The 724-nt window shown below is 52.9% G+C and overlaps 1 protein-coding gene across 1 annotated transcript in view; it reads right to left on the bottom strand.

Moving 5' to 3' along the window:
- Positions 1-482, bottom strand: part of LOC104626484 (secreted Ly-6/uPAR-related protein 1-like) — a 4,774-nt gene extending 4,292 nt beyond the window's left edge. Inside the window, exon 1 of the mRNA XM_010294422.1 lies at positions 431-482. Within this exon, the coding sequence (XP_010292724.1) occupies positions 431-482 (52 nt within the window). The remainder of the gene's footprint in view (positions 1-430) is intronic.
- Between the last annotated feature and the right edge of the window lie 242 nt (positions 483-724).

Below are 724 nucleotides of genomic sequence, written 5' to 3'. Positions count from 1 at the left end.
GGAATGCAGAATGAACATACCCCATCCCATCCCTGAGGGGACAGGTTGGCAGCTTAAGTAGAGGCTGTCAGTTCAAGTCCTTGCCCATGCTTGTACTGCCCTGTGCCATGTGGCTGTCATTTACAACTTAGTCTTATAAAACAGCGTGTTGGTCCCCTCTGTCCAGAGGTGCGGTGTGAGAAGGAACGAGTGACAGGCACCTATGGGTCCAAACTATGTGCACTGCTCTCCATCAGGCGTCACGGCTCTCCCCACCAGGAATACATCTCCTCTTTCTCTGTTCACCCTCTCCATTGACCTTCTTAAAGAGATAAAGGTGTTATTTCCCCTACCTGGGGATTACCAGGTCTTTCTGCATTGATGCCTTTCCCCTCCCCTCCCAGGCATTTCTCAGGGGGTCCCTGCAGTGTCGGGAATGCAGCGGTCTTACCCAACTCCAGGTATGCCAGGCCAAGCAGGAGCCCTACCAGAAGTGTCTTCATGCTGAGAGTAGATCCGTGCAGCTGGGATAGTAAACGAGAGCTGCTCCCAGGGAGCTTTATATGTTTTCCCACCCTCCACCTCCTGTTGATCCTGTGGGTGGATTCCCTCAGGGTGATCAGGGGAGATCAGCTCCAGTCTGGATTGGGATTTGTAGAGGAACAAGTTCCCCGAGGAGGTGACGTCACCGCAATCAGGAGACTCCTGCCATAAGTCATCTCTTCTTCAGGTTTATGTCCTGGGG

This window comes from Phaethon lepturus, unplaced genomic scaffold (assembly GCF_000687285.1).
Source record: "Phaethon lepturus isolate BGI_N335 unplaced genomic scaffold, ASM68728v1 scaffold9329, whole genome shotgun sequence".
NCBI classification, from domain to species: Eukaryota; Metazoa; Chordata; class Aves; order Phaethontiformes; family Phaethontidae; genus Phaethon; species Phaethon lepturus.
The sequence above is the reverse complement of the archived record's forward strand: the minus strand, read 5'-3'. Positions and strand labels throughout refer to the sequence as shown.